Here is a 27,216-nt window from a genome sequence, read left to right as displayed (position 1 = left end):
GCTCAGAGCAGGATGGGAGTAGCAGAGAATAAGCTGGAGACAGCAAAGAGTATAACTCTGTAATTCACTGCCCTAACCAAATAGGTAGTGCTCTACCCTCTCCTCTCTTTACTCTTTAACATGCTTTTCCAGCCCCTTCTACCTGTGCTGCAAGGAAGCAGTCATATAGGAGTCTGCAGCGTGTTCACTGAGGGACTGCATCTCCAACAGATCAGCAAATGCTTCCTGCATACTTAATGCTACCTGAGAATTGCAGAGCTAAAGAGCACAATCTCCTTCAGGGTGTTTGACTGTGCCCCCTTGGCTGTTATGAAAGAATATGTTTAGGCTTCAGGCTGATAAATGCAGACACTGCTGACATATCCACTGTACACACATCTAAGCCAGTCCAGCAGAGCTAAAACTCACTCAGTGTACGTCTTAAGGGTTTTAGTGTGGATTTATAGGTATCTTTAACTGCTCCTGGAATCTAACTATGAAGTTCATCAGCTGTATGAACACAATGTACCAGCTTCTGGTCCCATTGAGCTTCAAACCCTCTTGAAGCCAGTGGGAGAAAGACTAGGCCCATAATCTGTATAAACTGGACAGCAGTATATCTAACCTGAGCACAGGCTGAAACACATTAGTGTTGAGTCCTTTTTTTGTTTTGTAGCCAGCTCTTTGTCTCCCACCCCTAGAAAGACATAGGCCATTGACATGAATTTCCCCTCTAGAAGCAAGCCATCCTAGGCAAACAACTCCAAAGTTAATGTAACACTTTCTGGCTGAACATCTTCCTGCCTGAGCAGCATGCTCTGCTGCTTTGGAGAGGAACTTATTTCTTTTGGGATATGAACTTGTTATTATAAACAAGAAGGGTAAGACCCCCAAGGCAATCTGCTCCTTTGTCAGGTTTGCTCTTGAAATAAGTACACCAGAACTATTTGTCATTGGAGTTGTAGTCATTTGAGGGTCCTCGTAGGGCAAAGTGCTGATCTCAGATGCGTCTAAGAGCTGTCCTAAGTGTTATAGTTCTGAACAGCTAATCTGCCTGTTTTCTGCCACCCATTCCCCTCACAGCTCTAATTTCTGAACATTTGGGTGAACTTCACCATTTAGGCCTATGTCCACATGCAAAAGGCAGATCACAGAGCTGATGTCAGTTCCTTCATAACTCCAGCCTCAGGACTAGAACCTGCTTCCTTCTTGAACTCTCGGTGAGGAAATGTCTGGTTGTTGATCCCATGCTTGTGGGGCTCTAGCCTACCCTCTTCTCTAACTGCATTTCAAGATGGCACAGAGATCTCGCCCATGGGTGCAGACTCTATCTAGCCACCAACCCACTTACCTCATTTAGCCCAGGCCAGCAAGGCCCTAGTGAAAGCTCTCTGCCTATAATTCAGTTTCATTTGGTCTAACTGAGATTTTCCTAAAGCAGACACTAAAATTGGGTCATCAGTTACCCAAGGAGACAATGAGAGTAAGGGGTGATTTACACTGGGTTTACCACCCCTGCTTATAAAAACAATCAACCAAACTTTGGCGAGGTATAGATATCTAGGGCATATTACAATGAACATTCAGTTTTCTTCCTCATTTTATCCTGGAGGACAAAAACACAAGTGTGACCATGCAAATAAAATCTTTATCAAAGCAGAAAATATAACAGGCAGAATTAAGGTTGAATTGGCAACCACAATTCAGATATTTCCTTGAACTTCACGTTACAATCTTTATAATATTCTTTCAACATAGTTTTTTGTAGGGCATATATGCACTGACATAGGAAAGCTGACAGGGTTCAGCTTCCTTGTCATTGAGCTGCAGCCGTTGGGAAACTGGGCCCTGTCAGTGAGAGCAGCCTTGACTGGTACACACGGGCAGCAGCTGGCCATGCACAGGTTACCTGGGCTGACTTGGAGGTGCCATGGGGCCTCATGTGTCCACCCACAGGGAGCCCCTGTGGCAGGCAGATGCTGGGCTTCAGGCCCACCGGCACCTCCAAGCTGGCCTGGGTAGCCTGCTGTCCGACCAGCAACCACCCAGGCTGCTCTCATTGACAGGGCTCAGCTCCCTATCACTGAGCTACAGCCACTGGGGCCCACCATGCAGCTGCCTCAGCCAGGGCTGAGTGGGGTTGGCACGGGCTGCAGGAGCAGGGCACTTTCCAGCAGCTGTGGCTCAGTGACAGCCGCTCCCCATGCCCAGGCTGGCACAGGCCGAGCAGTGCCACACGGAGTCCCCCTTCCTGCCCCATGGTGGCAGGGGAGAGGGAGAAAAGAGGAGGTGAAAGAGTCCCCTTCCAGGGCTGGGAAGTGGAGTTGTGTGCCTGGATTGCTCCTGGCTGTCAGGGAGCCACTGCTATGGGCCGTGTTCCTCCTCTGCCACAGAAGCTGGCCACACTCCCTCTTCCCCTACTTCCTAAAACTGCAGGCCAAGGTGGGGGCTTAAACCGCTCCTCAGTTGTACTCAGACCTGCTGGAGCCTGGCCATGCCCCCCCATCAGCTCGGCTTCCCTGTGGAAGAGAAGGGAGGGCTCCTCTAGCACCCCCAGGCTTCAGGCCTGAGCCATTGCAGGCATATGCCTGCATTTCTTGAATCAAAAGTGAATGTCTATCCACTTGCAAATATGTTCAGTCTCTGCAGGTTAAACTAACCTGCAAAGATTGAATCAATTCAGGCTTGGGCTTTTCAAATGTCTGTCCCTAGCTGTCAGAACAGGTTGCTTTTTTGCACACCTTTAATCCCTCCAAGCATTTATTGTTTTTGTTTCAAATATTATCAAACTAACACAGGATTCTTCCTGTGATTAGCAAGCCCCAAGAGCGTAGAAATAAGGGGAACTGGACTTTTAGGTATGGAATCTTTAAAATACTGACCATTTGTTAATACTGGGTGAAAATAAATGGGATTTCATGCTCTGTTCATAAAAGACGAGACAGAATCCTAGACTGTCCAGGTAGGGGAACTGAAAGGGACAATATGCTGCTTTAAGACTCAGTATAATGACCACCTGTCCTAGACCTTAGATATCTGTATGCAAGGCTAAGGGGCACACGGCATCTGCTCCTTCCTGTAGAGGAGTAAGGAAGGGGCAGGCCTCTGTTTCGGTATTCCAGTCTGCCAAGTCACAGAGCAGAGGCACAACCATAATGTAAGCACCCAATTACTAATCCTCCTGAACAGGCGTGGAGCATAGGTGGGGTCCAATACATGTCTTTGCTCATCACTGTGGTTTTATAGTTGGATGGATTAAATGGACTTTTCCCTACATGCTTGGAACTACATAACCTATAGTTTAGGGCAGGGCAAGCTGGGCTGTGCAGAGTTACAAAGGAGCTAAAAGGAGAAGAAAATATGTTTTCCTAACCCCCCCCCGCCAATTAATTTTCTTCATATGTAGACAAAACAAATGAGGTAAATGTAATGTTACCACTTCCTCTGCTATAGTTTTTTTTTCCTAGTAACATCTCCCCCATTGTCAATACTATAATGTTTGGCACAGCATCCCTCACACAATCCATTAGCTCCATGCCCAAGGCTCGTACTGAGGATAGAAACTAGGTACAATATGTCCAGTTACCTCCTAGAGCATGTCAAGTAATGAAGAATGGGAAGAAAAACCCTAGCAGCAAGGCTAATGCTGATGTGAAAATTTGTCATGGTGACACTGATGGTACTGAAAGTCCTACATTGTAATGATTGGTTTACAATAAAAATTACTTCAAAAGCTAGGTCAGAAAAAAGATGAGTCAGTCCATCAAATCAATGTCAACTGTAAATTAGGTTGCCCATCCCTAGGCAATGGGGAACATAATTGGCTTTGCCCAGTGCTGGTTTTATTTTTATCTCTTCTATTAAAGCCAAATTCTTCCCTCATTTACACTGGTGCAATGAGAGAAATGCCTTTGATTAAAAAAAGTTACTCATTATTTACTTCCAAATAAATGTAGTTTGACTTTGCATTTGTAAAACCAGCTAAGAAATTTAAGGTTTCTTTGGCTATAAAACTCACTAAATAAAATAATAACAAGGATGGATTTTTGAAGGCTCCATGCTGAAATATTCTTTACCTCAGTTATTGGCCAATGTTACACAGAAAGAAGAGGAATCTCCTTGTCTCCTTGATAATCCTTTAAATACTGTATGAGGAATTCAATGAGGAAAAGGTTGGAAAACATGCATCTAATTCCTTCCCTTCGTAAGGAACTGTTCCTTTAAATAATATCTTCTGCACAACAAACTTACTGCAGTATGATACCCTGAGAGTTCTCCAAAACCATGGTAGTGTTGGGGAGTAATGAAGTGAGGTTAATGGGAGTATGCAAACAAATGCAAATCAGGACAGTTCCACCAAAACAGGATAGATGGCAACACTGAAGGCCTGCTTCCCCACTATCCTGCATGGCGTGGGCTAATTTATGTCTGTGCAAAGTTGATGTAAAATGGTGCAAAATCAAAAAGCTAGCATTTTACACCCACAATACACAGCTGTAACTGACTGCACAAGGTGTCAGTTGGTAGAGAAGATGTTCTTGTGTTTTCTCATTTCCAACTGCAGTCAGCCTACTTTAAGCTGTGACTATTCTTCACCTTCTTCATGCAATGCATAGGGCCCAAATTTTGAAGTCCTTATTCATATTCCTGAGTGTTATATTTCTATCTAAACGGCACTTCCAGCTCCTGCCAGCTCAGGTATATTGAGTACCATCGAGGAAATCCATGGAAAAATTAACATGGACTACACAGCCTGTAGCTGCAGTAGGAGGTTGATATATGTCATCCCCAGCCCGCAGCTGGAGTGCTCAAGCTCTTCTTTCTTACCAACTTCCACTTTCATCATCCTGGATCTAGAGAGCTGAGGTTTCTGTGGAGCCATTTCTAAGGGCTGGGTACTTGGCACTAGAAGCAGCCCAGCTCCAGCCCCTACAAATACAAATCCAGAGTTCCCTGCACTCTTACAGAACTACAGAGGGGTGTTTATAATCTGTTTTTATCTATCTCAGTCCACATGCTACACATGCTGCAAAAGAAATACGTGTATAGGTTATAGCCTATCAAAGTCATAAAATCTGTTCAAATACATGAGCAAGGGGCCAAATAACTCAGAAAGGATAGGTGAAGTGGAGACATAAGTCATCTATGGCAATAAAGAAGTAAAAATTCTTTATTCGTCTCCTCTCAGTGCATGATCCATTTATATTGCATTTGCCTCTGCATGTTGATATGTACAGCAATAATTATGACTTGGCATTGTTTCAGTTTCACACACACTAACAGACGCTGAAAACCTGAAGCTAGATACAAAGGTTTTTTCTTTTCTTTTTTTAAATTTTGCTAGACACTAAAACGTGTATTAATGATCCAGCCACCCTGAAACCTAGTAGAAAGATATAGCATTATTACCGCAAAATAGCACACCTGCATGAAGTGCATACAGAAGCATTCGGTGTGATATAGGAAAAAAATAGAATTTGGTTGTGCGAATACCTACTTGATTCCCTTCAGGATTTTCTAAAGATTGAGCCTGCACTTAAGAAACAGAGCAATTGCCTGCTAATACTCTGAGCTTAGCTCACACTCCAGCTGTTGCTTTCTCCTCCTCCCAAGGCTGGGAAAAGCGTGTGACTAATTCTGAAAAGCTGCTGCTGCTACTGGTGATGCTGCCGCTCTGGGATCAGCTTTCTGAGCTCCCAAACCCAAATTCCTCTTTTAGCTCCAACCTTTAGCTGGTAAAGGAACTAACCTTAGCAGTGGGAGAAAAGGCTATCCCGAGCGCCATCTGGGGGAGCCTGCAGGCATCTGCAAACAAAACCCACCCAGCGTGGTTATTATGATGCAGTGTGATATATTCAGCAGTGTTTTTAGAGAGTGAAAAACCCAAGTACTCACTTCACATTACAATCAACCTATGCAGAGCAGCCTTACAACGCCTTCACATATCTATGTTCTTTCCTCACAGATTTCTGCTTAGGGACCTACAAGATAAACAGTCACCCACAAAGCTGGAATTGAAGAAAGCGACTATTTGATAGTATTAATATTGCTAATTATTTTTGCAAGAGCGGACAGTAAGGCAGCTGCATGGAGGGGCCAACCTGGGCCCCAGCACCTGCAGCTCGATGACAAGGACAGTAAGGGAAATACTAAGATTATCAGAATGTTTATGCTTAAATTGTGTGTTTACATGTGTATTTTAATGGCTAATTTATGCCTCGGTATAATTTAACAACTTGCAGAGTAATAAAGAGGATCTTCCAACAAATCTAAATAACAAATCCATAACCCCAAACCTATCTGGTGTGTTTGAGATCTCTGTAGTTTGGGACTGCATTACTGCAAATCTGTTTCAATTAGGTTTGCCATGATAAGGTTGTCACATGACGTTGTGTTTAGTATTTCAATGAAAGTCCTGTGGATTAGTGTCCCCTGAAATCTCTCTAAGCAGCTTTCTGTAAAATGTGCTTTATATGGATAATTCATGAAACTGCATGAGATAAAACATTAATTATTGCTATAAAAATAGAGTTGCATTGTTTTGTATAAATCTATGCTAACATCCATTTTGAATTTTATGAAATGATACTTAGAATATGGGTAAATTAAAACAAAACTTGTGAACATGTAATGGAAGAACCAGAAGCAACAGTACTTCATCATTTTTACTTCCTTTTTAAGTGAATCCAGTGAACCTTGTTCTCTGTTGGCCTGCATCTTGTATAGTTTTTTAACACTGTACAGACTGGGTATCACACATTTCCATTCTGGCCTTGTAGTGTTTGAAACCTCCTTTGCCCCTGTATAAGACAGGCAAAAATCAAGCCAGATGTTGTCATAAACTTTCTGCAGCTCTCCTGCTTTCCAGAGTTTGCCTAATCTGAATGTAAAATAAGTTTTCTATGAGTTTTTCAAGTACATGTTAAAGTATTTTTTCACTAGAGATCACTAATGATCAGGAATCCTACTTTGTTTGAAAACTGAAAATTCTCTGATAACCCCCTCCCCCCAAATTCTCTGATTAAAAAAACCCTAAATCCATGTTTCTTCCACAGTTAAAATGAAACCCCAATATATAGATAGGTATCAGTTGAACACAATGTTTTATTGCTGTATTTCAATTTTCAAGCAACTTGGAAGGCCACTAGTGCCTCAATCATTACAATAAAATAAATTCTAAATACCTGTACATTTTGGCATTTAATTTGGGTGGAGGGGTTACCATGGAAAATCAGAGCTCCCCCTGCCCCCTTTGCTCATCAGGATGTGGGTCCAGCCTGTGGCTGTTCCTGCCCTGCTCCACTGTTTTGTGGTTCTGAGCAGCCCTGATATGCCGGAGCCCTGCCCATGCTATTGCCCCTCATTCCTGACCCACAGTCCCCCAGCCCTGGTAGTGCCCCTCACTCCCCACCCCTGCTGAAGGGGGCCCCCAGCTGCCGGGGCTACTCTGGTCCATAGCCCTTTAGCCCCCACAGCAGTGCCCAAGCCCTGGCTGCCTCATGTGGGAGGCAGCAGCTGCTGCAGCAGAGGAGAGCACAGTGCTCGGGTCTCCCTCCCCCAGGGCTGGCATGGCCCGAGCAGAGCCCAGTGAGGGGGAACAGATGTGGGCTGCGCACTGCAGGTTCAGGCTCCCTGCCCTGCTGCCTACCCCCTAAAGCCTCTGCAGCAGGACCCAGCGTGGCAGGGAAAAGCGGCATGAAGAGGCTTGATGCCACCACTGTGAACCCTGCCCCACCATGGTGAGGAGCTCCCTGCCTGCCTGGAAGCAGTGGGAGTTGGCAGCACAAGAGTTGTGTCCCTTGCTGCTGCCGGGTGGGCAGGGGGTGCTTTGCCATAGCGGTGTGGGGTTTGTGGCAGCAGCATGAAGCTTACCCACCCGGCCCTGCTCTGCCCTGCCATGCCAGGTCCCACCCACTGGGCTATACCTCTGTAGGGGGCAGACAACAAGGCAAGGAGCCTAAGCCTGGCCCACACCTGCCCCATGCACAAATCTGGGGGGCATGTACCCCATACCCCCCACAGGAGTGCATGCAGTGACAAGGAGCCAACCCCCTCCAGACAAGCCACCCACAGCCCCATCCCATTCTCTGCCCAGGCCCTGCAGCCCTGCATTCTGGCTGTGGGCTCCACGCGCTGCCCTAGCTGGGCAGCAGCCCCAGCCCTGCCCAACTCCCGTGGGCCTCAATCCCCCCTCCCACCAGACTCACCTGCAGAAGCCGCTCTTCAGACTGCCTCGTGGCCATATGCATGTGTACACACACACATGCAGATGGCACCCCTGCCTCACTGCCCTCCTCCTTCCCCCCAGCCCCTTGCAGGAGCTTTGCCAGCCTGCAAGGGTAAACCCGCTATTTCCTGGGTTTTTCTCCTTAAAATGAGAAAATCCAGGTTGTACTGTGTTTTTCTGTCATGAACAGAAAACCCAGATCCCTGCTGATGATGTAATTTATGTGAGGACAGGGACCTTGCCCCACTGGAAAGCAGGTGTAATGCTACTGATGCCAAGGTCCTCATGTTGGGTTGTTTGTTGTAGCTGTGTTGGTCTAAGCACACAGAATGGAAAGGTTCTCATGTAAAACTCGGGTGGGAGAGATTGCACAGTTCCTTACCTGTGACATTTGCACAACTGGATGTCTTTAAAACTATCATCTTTTAAAACTAAATAACAAAAAGTGTCTATTGGGAAAGTGAAAACTAAGTTCCCCAATAGTGTAATGGAAGGGGCACACAAGACACGTGTTCTGTCCTGAAGCCTAACAATGAGCATGTTGGGCAAGTCTGTGCAACTCACAGTGCATCTGGTTCCCTTCGTATCTTGTCTATTTATTATAATAAAATCTTCAAGGGGCGGGGGAGACCATCTCTTACAATGTGTTTGCACAATGCCTAGCACATTTGGGACCCCATTTCAACTAAGGACTTCTGAATGCCATTTTAATAATAATATTTAATTACTAATAAAAAGGATTCTAGAGATGAAAAATGATAACAAAAGATTGAAACCAGCTGACTCACCTAAGCAGCTGTCATGGGCTGGAGCAACTGGATCTGAGCAGAGACTAGCTCTAGACAGGGAGCACTGAAAGAATGCCAAAAAGGAAGAATGGATGCAACTTTTGAAGATATCCTGATGGATGCATATTCACATGGCCTTTTGCTATTGTTAAATCCTCGCTTACAACGGGTTTAGAAACTAACCACAAAAAGCAGCTATTGAAACTAAAAAGCTTGGGCGGGGGGGATGCTGAAAAAATTATGTAATACAAGTCTCAGAGTCACACTATTTTTTGCACAGTACCATAATTTCAAACATGAAAGAGGATAAGTATACATGCATTCACATACATATTTACATAGATTAAAACATTTCGCGTGTTAGGATTGTCTTTTTGATGATGGGTTTCTCCAACATTTTGCACATTTAGGCCTGTTTCTGGACCGGAAAGGGGAGATTGAAGGGATTTAGGGGCTCTTCCCTCTTAACACTGTTTAACTATCACAAATTTACCTTAACATGACTGGTATAATATGCCTCTGGCACAATCCAGTGCTAGTTATAGCCCCCCTCAAACATAAAAGTCAACCTCTGGTGATACACTGACTATGTAGGGTCAGGCTGAGCCGCCCTTATATTCTGTGGAAAGGTAATCAGTGAGTTGTCTCATTTTCATCTAAGAAACTATTCACAGAACAAGGGCTACAGGAATCAGCTCCAGAGTTCTTTCTAAATATAATAGATTGTGATTTTTGCTGAGAATTCAGAAGATAGGCATGACACTTATTTATGCTCTTGGATTCTCAAACAATATCTGGTCATTTCATTTATGATTCCATTAAATATTTTATTTCAGCTGTTCCTCAGCAGTGTTCCTGCAGTCGCTCAGCTATAAACCTTTCACAGTAGAAGGCGTAGCTTGTTATTTGATGCTTGGGCACTGTATACCCCACAAGCTGAGAAACTTTATACAATTTATTCATTGGATGTTAAGCTCAGTTAAATCAACAGATGACAGGAAGCTTCACTGTTCTTTTAGAATACCTAATATTGGATGCAATAAAGGTACTTGTGACAAACTCAGCATTTCACAACTTTTAAAATGTCACTTTTCCCCCTATATTACTAGTATGGAATATTTTTCTATCTTCAGGGTTACTAACTCTTCATATTTTATTGCAAGTGTAATGTGATATTTGGGACTTTCCTTAAAGTCTCAGCTCTTGGAATCTTTAAACCCAAAAGAAGATTAAAAATTCCAAAATTAGTTTATTTTAAATACAATGATGTTAATCCCACCACATGATTTTTAAGCCCCGAATTTTTAAAGCTAGGGGTAGACAATAACGTATCGGTATGTTACGATAGCTGTGCAAACTATCTTAGGCAGATGGAGAGGAGGTGAACTCATGCTTTCTTTTAAGGTCCATTATTTTAAATGCCATTGTATCTACATAATTCTCTACCTATTTTTCATACAAAACTACCAAAAACTTCAATGGCATTTTTATTTTTGTAAGGATAGATTATAGTAAATGTATATTTCATTCCTTAATGTGTAGTGAATACTATTTTTAGAATGACAAATAGGGCCTAATCTTCCAGTTCTTATACTAAATAACACTTTCAAGTTAATGATGATTTGGGAATTCAAAAGGACAGGTTGCAAGAAAAAGCTATCAGATATTAGAGGAAGATTCAGTATGATTGAGCAGTGTGCTTACTGACAGTTCAGTTACATAGCTCAAATTCTATATCTAAAACTTAGTGAGGCTTAAAAAATGTGAAAAAAAGAGGGGGAGCGAGGAGTGCTATGTTTTGGGGTTTTTTTTACTTTTTCAAGATCTGGAAGGAATGCATTTTGGGTTGTCTCTGGTGAAGGTATAAAAGTGTGGATTTGCAGTACATCAGTTAAAAGTTATCTCATTTTGATTTACTTAAGCTTTCCTTCAGCCTTCGTTTATTTTAGTGAACAGGTCTTTTTTGAGAAGTTCATGGATCTGTGATCAAAAAAATGGTTGCCAACACCAGTGCTTCTAAAATAATTTTCAGTTATATTATACAAAAGGGCAAAAGTCCAAGTAAACTAGTAAGCAACAAATGTGAGTACTTGGGGAAAAAAATGAAAAACAGCTTTTTACCAGAACCCTCCAACTTGCATGAAATTTTATTGCCAGTTTTGAGACAAGAAAGTAGGAAATCATTGTACTGAGTTTTAAAATGTTATCCATTACCTGCTAGAAATCTAAACGTTGTTGTGTATGATCAACTATTAAATCAAAGTCAAGGTCCTAAGGCTTGATTTTCCACTCCGTTGCACCAGTTCCATGCTAACATAAGTCCGCTGACTTGAATCGCAGTAATGTAAGATTAGTAAGAATCAGTTGGTTTGTTTGATGGCTTCATAGCTGCCTCCATTGCAAATCAGACACTGTCTCTTTCTTCATTACCAAGACTTACTGTAACAACTGTGTCATCAGTAACCAGAGAGGCAGGTGAGACTTAAAGAAACAGAGGATAAATCATTCTTGTCATCTAGCCCATGACTTTTGAACTACCTTCTGTAAGAGATTAAAATGACTAGACATCACACTGCCTCTGGACTGAAAGATAAGTCTATCCCTATGCAGTAGCATTTCCACAGTAGTATTTGTAAGGAGTAACTAAGTCAATAAAAGATAAAGGAAGAACGGAGAAAAAGAGAAAGAGAAGAAAAAGAAAGGGAAGGAGGGCACTACGTGTGAAACTGGCCTGAATGAAAACAAAGAAAAGGCTCTCACTGACATCATTGAGACAAGGGTTTCACATTGAATGCATGGAAAAAGGAGGAGAAACTGTAGGGCAGAGATTCTCAACCAGGGTGCCAAGGCAACCTGGGGTGCCTTAAGATCTTTCAAGGGTGTTGTGGCCAAGGGGTGCATGGCCTAACAGGTGCCACACAGACCTTTCAAATAGAAATCCAGAGTGTTAAAAAGATTCTGCTGTGCTGTGGTCTGAGTTATTTGCAACAAAAATAAAATACTCTACTGTCTTCCCATAGTCAATAAACTAGTGAAAACAAAGAGCTATCATTTTATGAGGGTGCATCACGTTTAGCAATGGATGCTTCAAATCTGAAAAGGCTGATTATTGATTGACTTACATAATTTTAACAAATGGCTCAGAGCCCTCATGGTCAACTCATAAATATATAATCTATATGATGAATGCTATTCACTTAAATGTATAATGTGAATGCCATTCACTTATAAATATATAATCTATATGGTGAATGCCATTCACTTGACTGGCAAACTAGACTAGGCTTCTGCTCTATGAAATACAAAGGCTATTCTGGCTGTTTCAAACTATTTCCTGTAATAAACATTTGAAAATGTGACCAATTTCCAAATGACTTCTTTGTGATAGTTTTCCACTTAAATGAATGGAAATTTTGCCGTTGACTTGACCGGGAGTAGGATCAGAACGTCTTTTTAAAGCGAGTTGGACTTCAAGATTTTCTTTCCACAAGAGCAACAAATGTTCTCGTTTACACAGTATCCAATAGGCCAAGAGGAGCTTCTATCAAAATACAGTGTAAATAGATTAGTTCTGTGTCACAGTGGTAGTGAATTACCCTGGCATAACCTGTTCATGATGATGTTTCTAATTCTGGCAACTCTAATGCAATACACTGATGCCTGGAAAATCTGTAGTGCTGTTGTTTTTAGAGCACACTTTGAATAATCTCTATTTTCATGTATGCAGATGAAGTCAAAGAACTATGTGCAAATTATAGATCCACTGGTGGAAAACAAAACAAGCCCTTGTAGTTGCAAAGAGAAATGTATACGTACAGAACGTATTATGGGAAGATAATGCAATATAACATAAATACCTTGGCGATCCGTTGTAATCAGAGAATGCAGATATAACTTTTTTATGTTGCCAGAACTCTTAGGACCTGGACACGATAATAAGTCTTAGACTAAAAGCTTTCCAGCCTCACACTTCGATCATTGCTTAATTGTTCTGATTGTGGAAGATATTTCCAAGTCTACATTCTTCCTTCACAGGGTCAGTCTTCAGCTTCATGTACAACATCAAAATTTGTATTTGTGCTGCAGGGGATTACAAAAGGCCTCTCTTTGGCTTTGCTACAAAAGACACATTACGCTGGCATCGGGTTCAATGTGGTTGACGAGCTGTAGAAATGTCTAGTCGAAACATGGAAACATCTGAAGAAGCTACATTTCTCCATTAAAACAGCTCGTTCATAATTTTTACAGTTCTGATGGGAAGATATCACCATCAGGGAATTAATCTATCTTTGATACACATATGAAATTCTCAGTTTACACAGTAAGCCATGCATGTGTGTCCATGGCAGTATATTACACTAATAAAGGCCAATGAGAAACAAATGGTATGCGAGGTTCCTGGCCACCGTTAATACATGTGCACTTAAAAAAATGGTTGGTTAATTGGTTACATGTCTGAGGCAGAAAAATATGTGTACCTACAACTCTAGAGGAAATGATCAAGATTATGGTATCTTTAGACAAAAGCGGAACTTGAAGTGTCTGCATTTTGGATATTAGGCATAAATCAAGTGACTGTGTCCATTACATGGGCCCCCTCCTTTGTGTAACTCTCTCTTTAAAAATGTATATTGCCTTAAGGAGCAATTTGCACTCATGGTTTAAAGTTGTTTGCTGTTCTGTTTGAAGCTTAACTTTTTTTTCTTCTCATAGTTCCTTTTAATATTTTTACCTATCTTTAAATGATGACCAACAAATAATTCCCATGCTTGTAAACTGATTTAATTTGTCTCAGGGTCACTAATGCATGGGAAGGTTTTGAGGGTTTTTTGTGCAGCTCACATGACAAGTGTCCTTATGTTGAATTTAAATTAGTTTATTATTTTGCATTTGCCATATGCAATATGATACCTTTACAGTATTTTTTATCAAATGTATGCTATCTGCCATGCTACTATATTAGCTATAATAGATCTATCACAGAAAGTATGGGCCAGCAATCTGAGGGCAAATATGTAATTATTTGCCAGTCTTGCAGTATCAATATATAGCGTTAAAAATATTGGCTGGGAATTTCAAATGGCCTAAGGGAAATACATTTCCAAATCTCAGAAAAAAATAGTTCAGATAGAAGCCTAATTCTCTTAACTCCTTTAAAAATCCCTGTTTATCGTTTTTATATGTCATCCATCTCATAGGTATTCTCAGATGTGTATACAATTCAAATAATCTGTGTCATCTATAAACAGAATGTCAGCTAAAATATCTGTGCTGCCTAGAATATTTAGCTTCAGCTGAGCAAACACTCATGCAGACTAAAAAGATCTTAATTTAGGGCCTTATTCTGCTTCTGTTGAGGTCAATAGAAAGACCCCCTATTACTGTCAGCAGGCATTTCTACTCTCTAATGAAGTCAATAGGGAATTTTAAAAATTCCTCAGTGGAAATAGGATACAGTCCTTTGCATCTGATCATATGCTCCAAAACCAGTAGCACAATTTATATCCATTTTAAATTGGTTGATCTAGTGCCAGCGAAGATCTTGGGTGGTAAAATAGGATTGGAACAATGTCACTGAGATTCTACATAGTAGTGTAGATAAATCAGATTGGGTACATTTTGACAAAGGAACTAAATAATACTAAAAAAAGGAGGTACGTGCCATCAACAGTCGGACTAGCATGTCATGTGGAGAAAGTGCTCAGTTATGTTTCTTCATTTTCAAGGAAACTAGAATGTTTGCAACTTGAGTAATCAGCAACAAGCTGACCACTGGCATTCCTTAAGCCATTTTTAATGCGCCAGGATCATCTCAGTTTTAAATACCTTTATCTTAAAACAGTCAAATGGTCATCCAGTTAGAAAAAAAAAAAGACTGTTTCCCTAGACCACTAACAAGATTGTAAACTTTTTCCTTCTAGCCATTGGTTTGAATTTAGCCTAGCTTAGCAGTGACTAGTGACGTTATCATTTGATGCCTGCCTGGTCGTTTTTGCAAGCGCTGATGGTCTCCCTTTTGGATCTGCTTCTGCTCCTATTGAACTTGGTGAGAGAGAGAGATCTTGGCTCCTAATGAAGAGCTCTCCTGAGCACAAAATCACTATGGCAGTTGTCACAAATTGACATTCTCGCTACCATTCGCAACAAAACAAGCAGAAAACCAAATGGACATGTAAAGCACTCTCTTGCTCCCAGAGGCAGAGCCTCCAAGCAGATCTGGAAACACACCGGATGGCTTAGGGAAACATGCCCTGTCTCTGTGGTACCTGCTCTGTAGCTAAACAGAGAACTCCTGTTCTCCAGGGCTATCCATCTGGCATCTTTCCCAAACACTTGTACATGTGGGATTTGCTTCACAAATTAATCAGCTTCACAGCCCACTCACATCTCTGTTTCACCCCCTCTCTCACCCACACTTGGGAGACCACATGTTCACCTGGACTGATGAATTTTATCTCAAAGCTGCTCCCACTCTTTGTCCTCTCTCTCTGCAGACTGTGCCTATATGGAAAGCATCCTAGAAGCATGGCTCTGTGGAGGTGGCTCGACAGAAATAGACTCTTGCCACTCAGCATATCCTTATGCTTGTAGCTGAACCACTTCTGAACACAGAACAACAACAAGCCTGCAAAGCCTCAGCTACACGTTGGTTTTACCAACGAACAAAGCAAGCCAGAAAGCGGCTCCCATCTATAATAATTACAACAGCCCTGAGTTCCCCTTGTCCTTGCACTATTTATGACATTCTCTTGCCACAGCTTGCTGGAGATACAAGAGACTATTAAACCTGGGAATATTTCTTTCTAGTCAGGTGGAGAGCACTTGCCACATGCTTCTCCCTTTCCCCCCCAACCCTTGGCACTTCTGTAAAGAAAGGACGCCAGTTGGTTTACACTGCAGACTGAATGAAGCATTAAATGACTGCATTAGACTGACTGCAGCGGGGGGAATAGTCGCCTCCAGTGGCAAGGCAAGGCTGTAATAATACTTCCAGAAAGGTGCAATAATTGTTCAAGCAGCCTTGTCTAATTTGTCACAAAAGTTGTCCACCGCTCCTCTCTCTCACGTGCACACAGCACACACTTGCACGTGCACGCACACACACGTTGGCGGAGCTGGAGGGGAAGAGAAAACATGTGCATTTGAGGAATAAGGAAAATAATACCAATAATGATGAGGGCGATCATCATAAAAGCAATGCTAATGACAGTGATTGTAATAATGAATTGTAATAACAGTAATAGCCGCGTCCCAATCTCGGCTGCAGCAGCAGCCGCCTGCCATCTCCTTCTCCAGGGCCCCTGCCAGTCATTTTGAACACGGATCTGGTTGAGCTGATGCCATGTCGCCGGAGCCGGCAGCCACACCGGAGCCCCCGGGCCCCGGCTGGGAGGGCGGGAGCCGGCTCGAGCCGCTCCCCTCTGCCCGGCTCCGGGGGGAGGACGCGGGCAGTGACATCCTTGCGGGGGCGGCTCAGGGCGATCCCGGCTGGCAGGTTCAGCGCCGAGGTCGCTGTCGCCGGGTGGGCGTGAGTGTGCGGGAGGTAAGTCGGGGCGGGGGCAGCCCTGGCAGAGCGGCTCCTTTTCCTGGCCCGCTCGCCGGCGCAGCAGCCCGGGCCGGCGAAGCAGAGCCGCCTCCGCCTGGCCCCGGCCCCGCACCGTACCTGCCGCCTGCGCTGCTCGCCGGCCACCGCGCGCCGGGACTGCGACCCGAGCGCGGGAGTTTGGCACAGAGCAGCCCCCCCCCCCCTCCTTCTGGGCTAAACAGCTGCATCTTCCTGCACCCCCTCCCCCCCCCGCCCGTCGGGCCCCGGGCGCGTGGACAGGCGCCGCGCGATTTGCGTTCAAGGACCACTGCTCGCCCCCACCCCCGCCCAGCACCGCGCGGGGGCAGGGGGCCGCCGCGCCCCGGGACCTTGCCGGCCGGGGACGCGGGGGCCTGATGGGGCCGGAGGCGGTCGGCCGGGCCCGGGCCCTGCGCGCAGCTCGTGCGGGACAGGTACTCACCGCCCGCGCTTTGCTGCCCGTCACCCCCGCCCCCGCCAAGTCCGGCCTCGGGGGCGGCAAAGCAGGGACCGGTGGCAAGAAGAAAGAGGCGCAGCGGTGCCCCCTATGTATCTCTGTATCGCTCTCTATATGCAAAATGAGGAATTTTATATATATATATATATATATATAACATATATATATTAGATATCATTTCTGCCGGGACCTCATTTCGGTGCTGGAAAACCCCGGCCCCAAAGCCCGAGGTTGCTTCCATGATGCCGCGGACCGGCTGCGGCCGCGGGGCGCGGGTGTGCGCGCTGCAAAGCCCCTGCGCGCCGCGGAGCCGGGGTGTGCCCCCCCTCCCCCTCGCCCCCCGTCCGCCACTCACTCTTAGTCCGAGGCAAACCGGCCCGAGGGCTGGGGAAGGAGGACGGCCACCCGGGGGAGCGGGAGAGGCGGTGCGGGTTGCGGGGGTCCGCGCCCCGCGCCCGCCCCGTCGGAGCCGGGCGCGGGGATGTGGCCGGGCTGCGGGGGCTCCCGCCGCGTCGCTGCCGAGTTACCTGGGCGCTGGCGGACCGCTGTCACTGCCTCCCCGGCTGCTGCGGCGCCGGCCCGCTGCCCCGTGCCCGCGGACGGACGCCCAAGGTGCCCTCGGCCCCCGGGCGCCCCGGGGAGCTGCACGACAGCGGGGACGACGTGGAGGCGGGGAGCGGCCCCCGCCCCAGTGCCCCGGTCCCGCCGGCAGCCGCCCGGGGCCGCAGCCGCAGCCGCAGCGCCGGAGCCTGGCTGCAGCTCGCAGTTGGCAATGAGGGCAGCTTTTTTCCTTGAGAGTTTAGGGGGGAGAAGAGGCGGGAGGGGGGGTGGGCAGGGGCGGGGGGAAGGGGGGGCAACTGTGGCTCGTTTCTGGCGGCTGCTCCTTCCTTTCTCATTCTTCTTGGCTTCCCCCGATCTCATCGGCTCCCACTTCCCCCTCCCCCCCCGCATCCCCTCCCCTCCCTCTTTAAGAAAAAAAAGGGGGGGGATCTGTAGAGTCAGGGCTTCCCGAATGCGCGACCTGGTGCCAAGCGCGCCCCCTTCATTTGTTGCCCTTCTTGAAGCTCGTTTTCATGACGTGGAAAAAGCCTGAGCCGGGGCAACAATAACACGCACACACGCACGCACACACACACACACACACGGAGAGAAAGGGAGAGAAGCCCGAGATTCTCCGCCGTGCCTGAGCCTCCCTCCCTCTCCTGCTGCTGGTGCCCAGAGAAAGCAGCAGCAGCAGCAGCAGCAGCACCGGAGCTGGGAGCCTGCAGCAGCCCCCCTATTCCTCCTCCTCCATTGAGTGTGCCAAGCAGCAGCTCTGCATCCTAAAGAAGCTCATTGAGGAGCTCATTGCATTCCCAGCACGTCTCAGGCTTGCTTGCTTTTTTTTTTTCCCCCCCTTTTGCCTCAGCTTCAGCAGGAGTAGAGAGAGAGAGAGAGAGGGAGAGGGAGAGACAGCGAAAGAGAGAGAGAGAGAAGAGAGAGCCGGAGAGAAATCAGCAATCCTTAAACTCAAGCTTTTCCCCCCCTTTTTTAAAAAGATGTGCTAAAAATCTCTCCTGCAAACCGGTAAGTGCAAGCTTTCCAGCTCCTTTTCTCGCTGCCTCGCCTCACAGACCTCCCTCCCCCCGCTCCCCACCAGAGATATGTATCTATGTATTTCGATAGGGATGTATTGCAGCAGGGAAAGAATGTAAGTGGCTAATATTTTGCAAAAGGAGACGGAGAGACGGATACTGCAATGTAGCTGTCCGCTTTCTTTCTCTCTCCTTCCCAATTAGATCACGGTTGGAATTGCAGAGAGGGGATTTTTTTTTTCTTTCCCACCGTCTCCCCTTTTCCTACAGCGGAGGGGCTTCATCTGCAAGTTGATCCTGAGGATTGCTTTCCCTTCCCCAGTCCTCTCCCTAAATGCGTCTTTCTGCTTTTAAGTTTGGGCATGGGGGTGGGGCGGGGGGGGAGAAAATTCCCCGATTGTGCATGGGGGAAGGCGAAAAATCGTCCTTTTCTATTGATAGACTAGGACTAAAACCGACGAATCCCTCGGAGCAATTGTAATAGCTGTTTCAGTGGCTGGAAGAGGGCTGCATCACCATCACTGTTATTACCATCATTAGCAGTTATTAATCCCCATCCCCCTGAAATATCTGGAGAGAGGCAGGGGGAAACCGTGTCTTGGGGAGCTGCATGGCATTAGTACAGTATTTGTTTCATCTGCTTGGAGAAGAATGGTGTCTTCTTTCGGAAACGTATACAGTAGGATAGATCATTTCCCAGCTGGTAAGTGTCAAGGTATTTTTCTTCCACTTTCAGCTTTTTAGCAGGGCCCCCTGCTTGGTCCTGGGCGCACAAAATACCATCATCTAAACCAGGCTGAGCCTTTCAATCTGAGGTGCCTCTTCAGCTGTCACTTCCCCTTAGATCTGCTGATCGCATGGGCATGTGCTTTAGAAAGATTAATCATCTCTAAATGCTTTAATCAGCTAAAATGACTAATATGTGGTATGTATTTATCTGATAATATACCAGTTGCATTAATCCATCAGCTTGCTGGGGTTGGGGGGGGGGGGAAGGGCCGGATTGTCTTTTAAATCATGGTTATTAACCATTTCCTATGATTAAAGACATTGAGAGAATCTCTAAAGGAGACCGTTATGTCAGAGACACATTCCCACGAACTTCCACACAGAGCACACGGAGGGGATGCCTCGGATATTTCCCCGTTGCCATTTAATAACTTTGGGAGTTTGCGTGCATGTATGTGTGTGATGGATGGATACCGAGGGATGCTAATGAAATATGCCTGCCCGTGTTTTCCCCTATAGTCGATGTAGGTTGTGAGGGGTGTGAAGGTGAGCCTGCAAACAAGTATTAAAGATGTGTTGTTTCCAATATTGGTCTTATGTCGGGAAAAAAAATGTCACACGGCCAGCCTATCAGTCCATTTGCTATATGGTACCTGTATGCTGTTTTCATCAGATGTGCCATTTACCCAGTGGCATGGGGGGGGGGGCGGGAATGGCATCTCATGATTAAACATTTCAATATCTCTGAAGCCTAAAATCAGGACAAGCCTTGAACATCAAACATGCTGGAGTTTGTTTTGAACCTCTCCCCAGCAACTTTCCAGGAGCCTAATAAAAGTCTAGCTGGGCTTATTAAAAGGAGTAGCGTGACTAAATACTGAAAATCTGCATTTTTATTTCTGTTCCAGTTTTGTAATCAGCCACACACGATGAAACCTTCCACGGCAGAGACTCTCCATAGGGGAAGGATGTTGTGGATAATTCTTCTAAGCACAATTGCTCTAGCATGGACTACACCAATTCCCTTGATAGAGGACTCGGAGGAGATCGACGAGCCCTGCTTTGATCCATGTTACTGTGAAGTGAAAGAGAGCCTTTTCCATATACATTGCGACAATAAGGGATTTATAAATATTAGTCAGATAACGGAATCGTGGTCAAGACCTTTTAAACTTTATCTGCAGAGGAATTCCATGAGGAAATTGTACACCAACAGTTTTCTTCACTTGAACAATGCTGTGTCTATTAACCTTGGGAACAATGCACTGCAGGACATTCAGACAGGAGCTTTCAACGGGCTCCGAGTCCTGAAGAGGTTGTACCTCCACGAGAACAAATTAGACATTTTCAGAAACGACACTTTCCTGGGTTTGGAAAGTCTGGAATATCTGCAGGCAGATTACAATGTCATTAAGCGGATTGAGAGCGGGGCATTTCGAAATCTGAGCAAACTGAGGGTCCTGATCTTAAACGACAACCTTATTCCCATGCTTCCTACCAACCTGTTCAAGTCTGTGTCCTTAACCCACTTGGACTTGCGGGGAAACAGGTTAAAAGTCCTTTCCTACCGAGGGATGTTGGACCATATTGGCAGGAGCCTCATGGAGATCCAGCTGGAGGAGAACCCTTGGAACTGTACTTGTGAGATAGTGCAGCTGAAGAGCTGGCTGGAGCGCATCCCCTACACTGCCCTGGTGGGAGACATCACCTGCGAGACCCCCTTCCACTTCCACGGCAAGGACCTGAGGGAGATCAAAAGGAGCAAACTCTGCCCCATGCTGTCTGACTCGGAGGTGGAGGCCAGCCTGGGGATTCCTCAGTTGTCATCCAGCAAGGAGAACGCGTGGCCTACCAAGCCTTCCTCCATGCTGTCCTCCTTCCATTTCACTGCTTCCTCCGTCGAGTACAAAACCTCCAACAAGCAGCCCAAGCCCACCAAGCAACCGCGGCCGCCCAAACCGCCCCCGACGTCGCGAGGCCTGTTCCCCGGGCCCAACCAGCCTCCCATCGCTGCCTACCAGACGAGGCCCCCCATCCCCATCATATGCCCCACCGGGTGCTCCTGCAATTTGCACATCACCGATTTGGGCCTGACGGTCAACTGCAAGGAGCGAGGGTTTCACAACATCTCCGAGCTGCTGCCCAGGCCCCTGAACGCCAAGAAGCTGTACCTGAGCGGCAACCTGATCCAGAAGATCTACCGCTCGGATTTCTGGAATTTCTCCTCCCTGGATCTCTTGCACCTGGGGAACAACCGCATCTCCTACGTGCAGGACGGGGCCTTCCTCAACCTGCCCAACCTGAAGAGCCTCTACCTGAACGGCAACGACATCGAGAGGCTGACGCCGGGCATGTTCCGGGGCCTGCAGAGCTTGCACTACCTGTACTTCGAGTACAACCTGATCCGCGAGATCCAGCCCGCCGCCTTCAGCCTCATGCCCAACCTCAAGCTGCTCTTCCTCAACGACAACCTGCTGCGCACGCTGCCCACCGACGCCTTCGCGGGCACCTCGCTGGCCAGGCTCAACCTGCGCAACAACCACTTCCTCTACCTGCCCGTGGCCGGCGTGCTGGAGCACCTCAACGCCATCGTGCAGATCGACCTCAAGCTCAACCCCTGGGACTGCACGTGCGACCTGGTGCCGCTCAAGCAGTGGATCGAGACCATCAGCTCCGTGATCGTGGTGGGCGACGTGCTGTGCGCCAGCCCCGACAACCTCACGCACCGCGACCTGCGCTCCGTGGAGCTGGACGCGCTGTGCCCCGACATGCTGCCCGCCGCCGCCGCCGCCTCGCCCGCGCCGCCCGGCGCCCGGCCCAGCCCCAGCAGCGCGGCGGCGCGGGACCTGCCGGCGGCGGCCGGCGCCGTCCCGCTCTCCGTGCTCATCCTCAGCCTGCTCGTGCTCTTCTTCTCCGCCGTCTTCGTGGCCGCGGGGCTCTTCGCCTTCGTGCTGCGCCGCCGCCGCAAGAAACTGCCCTTCCGCGGCAAGCGGCCGGAGGCGGCGGACCTGCCCATGCAGTGCCACCGCATCTTCGACGAGGCGGGCCGGCCGGGCGGCGGCGGCGGCGGCGGCGGCGGGGGCGGGGGCGCGTCCCCGGAGAAGGCGCCCCCCGTGGGGCACGTCTACGACTACATCCCGCACCCCGTCACGCAGATGTGCAACAACCCCATCTACAAGCCGCGCGAGGAGGAGCAGGCGGCGGCGGCGGCGGCGGCGGGGGAGCCGGGCGGCGGGGGCGAGCCCTTCGCCGACCCCGCGCAGGAGAACCACACCAACTACCGGACCTTGCTGGAGAAGGAGCAGGAGTGGAGCCTGGCCGTGTCCAGCTCCCAGCTCAACACCATCGTGCCCGGCGGCGGCGGCGGCGGCGGCGGCCACCGCCACCACCACCCCGCGGCGGGCGCCGGCCTGGAGCTGGAGCTGGCGCTGGCGCCGCCGGGCTTCCCCGCCGAGAAGAACGGGGGGCTGGTGCTGTTCCCGCCGGGCGGCGCCGCGCTGGACCGCGACCGCCCGCCGCCGCCGCCCTGCGCCGTGGGCTTCGTGGACTGCCTCTACGGCACGGTGCCCAAGCTAAAGGAGCTGCACGTGCACCCCCCTGGCATGCAATACCCGGACCTGCAGCAGGACGCCAGGCTCAAGGAAACCCTTCTCTTCTCGGCTGGAAAGGGCTTCCCCGACCACCAAACCCCCAAAAGCGAATACCTCGAGTTAAGGGCCAAACTCCAAACCAAGCCGGATTACCTCGAAGTCCTGGAGAAGACCACCTATAGGTTCTGAAACGAGTAGCTTTCCCCGACCCCCCCCACCCCGACCCCTCCCCCCGGCCCCCAGCCCAACCGCATGATGATACTAGAGGATACAGCTGTGTGCTCTCCCCCACCAGAGGCTGTGTTTGGAGGAAGGGCCATCTCAGATCATTAATCGATGAAGTGCCTTCGCAGACTTTTGCCAGCAGATGTTAATCAATCATTATTTTTTTATACTGAAACTGAGACTTTGACTGTGCCATGTCTAAGGTATATTATTATTCTTAATTATTATAATTATTATGATGGGGGATCTTTGTATCGATCCTAATTAAGTAAATTCTCTCTGTGTGTCTCTCTCTCTCTCTCTCTCTTTTTTTTCTTTTTTTCCCTCCCGTGGCAGAAAACTTACTTTCCTTTTTTGTTGTTGTTTTGTTTTCCTTGGAGGGGCGGAGGGAGGGAAAGGGACATTTTTTTTGCCTTTCTTTCTCCTTGCCCACCATGGCACAGAGTCTGTACATTTATTTAAAAAAAACAACAAACCCCCCACCAACAAGCAAACCAACCAACCAACCAACCAACCAACCAGTGCAGTTTGCTGCATGCCTGGAAATTGCAAGAGGGAAGGGAGGGAGAGGGCCGTGTTCGAATGTTCTCACTCTTGTCTCTCTCTTTCTTTCTCTCTCTCTCCCTCTCTCTCTCTTTCCCTGGCACACACACATAGACACACACAGACACACACAGACACACACACACACAGCTCCCAGCCCCAGCAGTCAGGTCTCCCCCAGCCATTCCAGTCTACTCAATCCACTCCTCCCCTCCCCGGTCCCTGCTGAAGAGTTACTGCAGTGATTCCCTCCTCTTCTCCTGGAGGAGGGAGGGGGGATCCCATCCCCAGTGTGAAGTCACCTGAAGCAAAGAAGCCCGATGGATGTAAGCCACGTGGCACGCACACCTAGGGATGATCAGTGACACTTCCTTGTGACGCCATGATTTTTTGGAGGACATCTGCATTGATTAAAGACCGACAACATACAGATATATGAAAAAAATAATAATAAAAGAGAAAAAGCTCCTGGGTACCTATCACTAACAGCTTCACAGGAAACACTTTTAATGTTTTCTCTCTTTCTCTCTGTCTCACGCATGCACACACACACGTACACACACAAAGATACAAACAACAATGTGCATATATTTATTCTGTAATTTTGAGTGAATATAAATTGTAAAGGTCATGTTTAATCATTGTACAGTGATGCGTCTGGTATAGCTTTCCTAATAAAAAGTTTTGAAAAAAATACATATATATATACATACAGACACACACACGCGCACACACACACACACGCACACACACACATATATATATGTAGGATACAAAGCTTGAACCTTAAACTTAAGCTATACCCTCCCCTTATGGAGGATTCCTTCCCCACCTTAAACCCGAAAGCTATTTTATTAATAACAGTTCAATGCACTGTGATGTTAACAGGAAAAAAAGACAACCCCTCTGTCCAACTTCTCCTGCCAAGATACCACTCGAGACTGAAAAATCCGATTTACAATTCCCACCCCCCCATATTGCACTCTAGTTATGTCAGAGCAGCAGAATTAACCTGGGTTTATTATTTCCCTATCATTATTGACAGCAGAACCCATGCTCTGCTTCCTCCTTGTGGAAAATAACATATTCATATTAAAAATTTCAGCACTGGATTTCCAGCTAGGTCAATGGGTAGAGATCAGAAGAAGGCTGGGAAGTAAAGTTGCATGCTCGCTGGGGCGCAAAGATGGAAGGATGATGGAAGGCTAAGGCCCAAGCCTGCAATTGTCAGGTCTTTCCCTTGCATTGCTAACCTGAGACCTAGGACTGAGATGATTTACAAAGGAACAACAAAATACATGTCTTTGATGGGATGCTGAATGTTGGCCTGAGATTTACAACCCACCTAAATCTGAGTGAAACCAAAGAAAATCGGATTTTCTTTCTTTTTCTTTGAAAGAACTGGGTGGTATCTTGTTTCTGGTAGAACTGTGTTGGCACACACAGATAGAAATCCGAGGGAAAGCTATGTTGGGGGAGCTACCCACTGCGGCCAGTAGATGGCGCTGGAGCTCCAGCGATCACAGCGTGGGCTGCAGCTGAACTGTGCAGCCCAGCCCATACTTGCCGCTTGGACTCCCGAACCTGCCCTTAATAGAAACCATTACGTTGAATGTAATTCACCAGACGTCACTAATGCCTTACATCAAGATAGGGAACAAATTAAAAGGGAATGTGAATATCCGCTCCTTAGCTGTGCGGCTATGCCAGTGAGGCACTTTCCTAAAGATCTGAAATAATGAATTTTATATTGAAATAGCAAATCAAAAATATATTTTATTTGTGTTAATAAAGATGATAATAACAGTCATGGGACTTTATCAAAGCAAAATGCAAAAATGTTTCCACTGCGTCAAAACAACTGTGTCCAGCACTCCTGCCCCCTAGACCATTTGTTATAGTTCTCGCTAGGGGACTACAAGTCCATTCACCTTTTGGAAATAGGCAAGGAACCGGAACCTATGTTTGCACATATCGTGGTGTCCCATCAATATCAGATGTCCTGTTTTCTTTTGTGTCCCTGGCTGTCCCTTTTTTCTTTTGTGTAACACAATTATTTCACCCAGCACAATGTATCTAAGTGGAGTTGAAATGTGGATGCCTGTTTTCTCCCCAGATGTCCCTTTTTCTAGTATGCACAGTGGCAGGTATGCACAACGTAGGCTGTCTGCCTGTCCGTATGTCTGGGAGACTAATCTGGGCATGGGGGGCTTAGAAAGCATTTCTGGAATCAATGGTAACTCTCTGTACGGTAGATAGGGGGCAGCTGCAAATGTCTGTACATCTTTATATCACCTCCATATTACTGGTTCATAGGTTATGAAATTCAAGTCACCAGATCCCTCTATCGTACTGATGGTGTTTTATTATTACTGAATTTCAGCACTAATCTGTTTTTTTTTATTTTTTAATGGATAGTAGAAAAGCATGCACATATTTAAAATAATAAACATCAAAGTGCAAGGCCAGAACTTTCTGATGATAATCATTATAATTTCATTGATAATGCTGCACGCAAGCAGAACACAGAGTATATATAAATCAGGTTAAAGTACAAGCCCTGGTGTGACTGGTGCTTTATACATTTGGAAACAAACCAATCCTGAGTGTTCATAAATCATATCAAGTTACAGTATAAGCCAATTATAAATAATGTTTATATTTTATTTAAACTACAAAAGGCAAGAGCATCTTGACTTAAATATAGGTAGCAATTTCACCTGCAAATGGTGAGGAAATATATTTATTCAGTGGAAATAAATTTATTCTATGAGAATGAAATTTTGTATTAAAAGAGATACTTTTTTGGCTTAAATTGAGTTATTTTTTTTCCCTTGTGTAGGAAACTTTTTTCCTTGTGCGTTACAAGCTCATTGAAAGCAACTGGGGATGATTCCCTGTGGAAATGTTCACAATATTTAACTGTGATATCTAATGTGTAATATGATTCTTACTTTGTTATTTCATTGTGGCAAGATGGGATGGGTGGATGGTAACTTTGCTGTCCACTTTAGAAAAGGGTGACTTATTTACATCCATCAACCTAAGTGACTCCTAATTAATAGGGATTATTATCATTATCAGCAGTATTATTGGTAGCATTAATAGTCTTTGGAAGGAATGAAATAAAGTAAAATGATTCACATGAGAACTGTTTAATGGGATAATGTTTTAAATAAAAATGCTTTTTTAGCTTATTTTAGTATTGTATTGGCAAATAGTTGATGCTGGTTCCAGCAATTTAATATTTTTGCTCATGCTCAGAATCTTCTGGTGTTTATTTTTATTCAGTAATTTGATATGTTGAAATTCTTCCTACAGGTGGAAAAGGGAAAAGGACAGGTAAGTCTCAGTCATAGCATATAATATATGTATCACAAGAAAGAGAAAGAAAAGTACTAAATGTCAGTGCTCTTTCCTATGATTTTCACCGATAGTAAACATGATTCTTAGAAGCCTGGTTTTATAGAAAAAGCATACATCTATCTGACTTTTAAAAATTGCCAAGACTGGGAAAATGGCTTAATTGGGCCTTATACT

General features: G+C 46.3%; 1 protein-coding gene and 1 long non-coding RNA gene across 9 annotated transcripts in view; one reads left to right on the top strand and one right to left on the bottom strand.

The window, feature by feature from the left end:
- Nucleotides 1–17,824, bottom strand: part of LOC149863062 (uncharacterized) — a 110,501-nt gene extending 92,677 nt beyond the window's left edge. For 6 of the 7 annotated variants that reach the window (XR_016442918.1, XR_016442917.1, XR_016442923.1 and 3 more), the window contains exon 1: nt 17,543–17,824. This is a non-coding gene — a long non-coding RNA (uncharacterized LOC149863062). Of the gene's footprint in view, nt 1–8,994; nt 9,059–17,542 lie in introns of all 7 variants that reach the window. The other variant, XR_016442920.1, reaches the window with a different exon arrangement.
- Nucleotides 17,825–17,968: 144 nt separating this feature from the next.
- SLITRK3 (SLIT and NTRK like family member 3) lies at nt 17,969–26,825 on the top strand. 2 transcript variants are annotated; one of them, XM_090051282.1, is made up of 3 exons: nt 17,969–18,581; nt 19,031–19,292; nt 20,227–26,825. In XM_090051282.1, the coding sequence occupies exon 3, from the start codon at nt 20,248–20,250 to the stop codon at nt 23,095–23,097; it is 2,850 nt and encodes a 949-aa protein (XP_089907408.1). In that variant the 5' UTR covers nt 17,969–18,581; nt 19,031–19,292; nt 20,227–20,247; the 3' UTR covers nt 23,098–26,825. The 2 variants fall into 2 exon arrangements, with proteins under 2 accessions (XP_089907408.1, XP_089907409.1); XM_090051283.1 differs by lacking the exon at nt 19,031–19,292.
- The last annotated feature ends 391 nt before the right edge of the window (nt 26,826–27,216 follow it).

The sequence above is a fragment of the Crocodylus siamensis genome, chromosome 6 (genome assembly GCF_052110815.1).
Source record: "Crocodylus siamensis isolate JL-2025a chromosome 6, ASM5211081v1, whole genome shotgun sequence".
NCBI lineage: Eukaryota > Metazoa > Chordata > Crocodylia > Crocodylidae > Crocodylus > Crocodylus siamensis.
Note: the sequence above shows the minus strand (reverse complement) of the source record. Positions and strands in the feature narration are given on the sequence as shown.